The 1351-nt window shown below is 45.1% G+C and overlaps 1 protein-coding gene across 1 annotated transcript; it reads right to left on the bottom strand.

Annotated features, from left to right (window-relative positions):
- Positions 1-44: 44 nt before the first annotated feature.
- LOC21383757 (xyloglucan-specific galacturonosyltransferase 1) lies at positions 45-1346 on the bottom strand (the record flags this gene model as incomplete). The annotated part of the gene is made up of 1 exon (XM_010114822.2): positions 45-1346. A coding segment is annotated over one exon (1302 nt), but the record flags the coding sequence as incomplete, so codon positions are not given.
- Positions 1347-1351: the final 5 nt, after the last annotated feature.

Genomic DNA, 1351 nt, shown 5'->3' with positions numbered 1-1351 from the left:
AAAAAAAAAAAAAAAGTCAAAGAACTTATTTTGCTGATGAAAGGTCAACTATCTTCCAATCTGTTCACTCTCTCTAGGAGATTACTTATTGTAATGGAAAAGGCATCCTGAAACCTCTCAAGCTGAGAATCTGTGTCCCCATAAACTAGACCAGGCAATAGCTCATACACAATAAATCTTCTCATATCATCCCTCTCTTTCTTGGTGATTTTCATCAATTTCTCCACCACATTTACCCCCTTTTCTCTCACTTCTTTTTGGTCTATGAAAACTGAATACTTGCCATGATCTTCCGGTAAATGCCAAGGATACTGATAGTAAGCTGTGAAAGGATCAAACAGAACCGGTATACAGCCTGACACTAGAGAATCAAACACGGATTTTCGAGTTGGGCTGTCTCCTGGAGGCTGCAAACAGAATTCGGACTCCATGAAGAGCTCGATCACCGATTCGGGTTGGCTGCATCCCCGTGGACTGCAGTCAAGAATCTGGCATTTCTGAATTTCCACTGAAGTGCATTGCTTGATCAGAATAGACCTTATGTTCTCGGGGGCATCGGGGCGCGCTGCTCCCGCGAAGCTCACGAGGTGTTTTCTGCTTGAAGTTATGATTTTGGATTGCCAGGACATGATGTCTTCATCTGAATGTGGGTGGAAGTAGGTTGGATGCGGAATGCCAATGTCGTTTTCGTGCCACGGTTGTCGTTCGATCAGGAGTTTCACGGGGTTCTGCATTTGTTCAAGCTCTAAGAATCTGGTTCCCCATGACTTCTCCTTTCTCCTGAAATCCCATGAAACTTTTCCCAGCACAAAGACATGATCTTTCCCCGAATTCGGAGCCCAAGGCCTTTGTCTTTCTAGCCACTTGACCAACTCCAACCCCAAAGTATCCTTGACATCATTTGAGACATTCTTGAAATGCCATCTGAGGATGTCCAGGCCACCATAGAATGGAACATAGAAAAGCTTGGCTTCATTTTCATTTTGAACCCTGCAAGGATGCTTCAAGACTCTTGAATGGAAAATAGGCTCCAGAGAGTACTGATGAGTCCGGTACCACGCTTTCCCGAGCTTCGGAATAGGCTCTCCCAATCCTTCATTGCCGAAATACTTGCAAAAGTCCATCCATGGAACCATGTCCCTGCACTGACCAACCAAGTCCTTATTAAACTTTGATGGCAGATCATAGACATAAATTCCCCTCCCATCACACCCTTTTCGGTTCCTATCCGACGTCCACGAGCGGAGCACTTGAAGATGTTCTTCGACAAACTTCACCGCACCTGCAATCTCATTTTCTCTGCCATGGCTGATACTATCTCTGACAGTTGGATCAGAACCATCCCTGACAA

The sequence above is a fragment of the Morus notabilis genome, unplaced genomic scaffold (genome assembly GCF_000414095.1).
Source record: "Morus notabilis unplaced genomic scaffold, ASM41409v2 C11404736, whole genome shotgun sequence".
NCBI classification, from domain to species: domain Eukaryota; kingdom Viridiplantae; phylum Streptophyta; class Magnoliopsida; order Rosales; family Moraceae; genus Morus; species Morus notabilis.
Note: the sequence above shows the minus strand (reverse complement) of the source record. Positions and strands in the feature narration are given on the sequence as shown.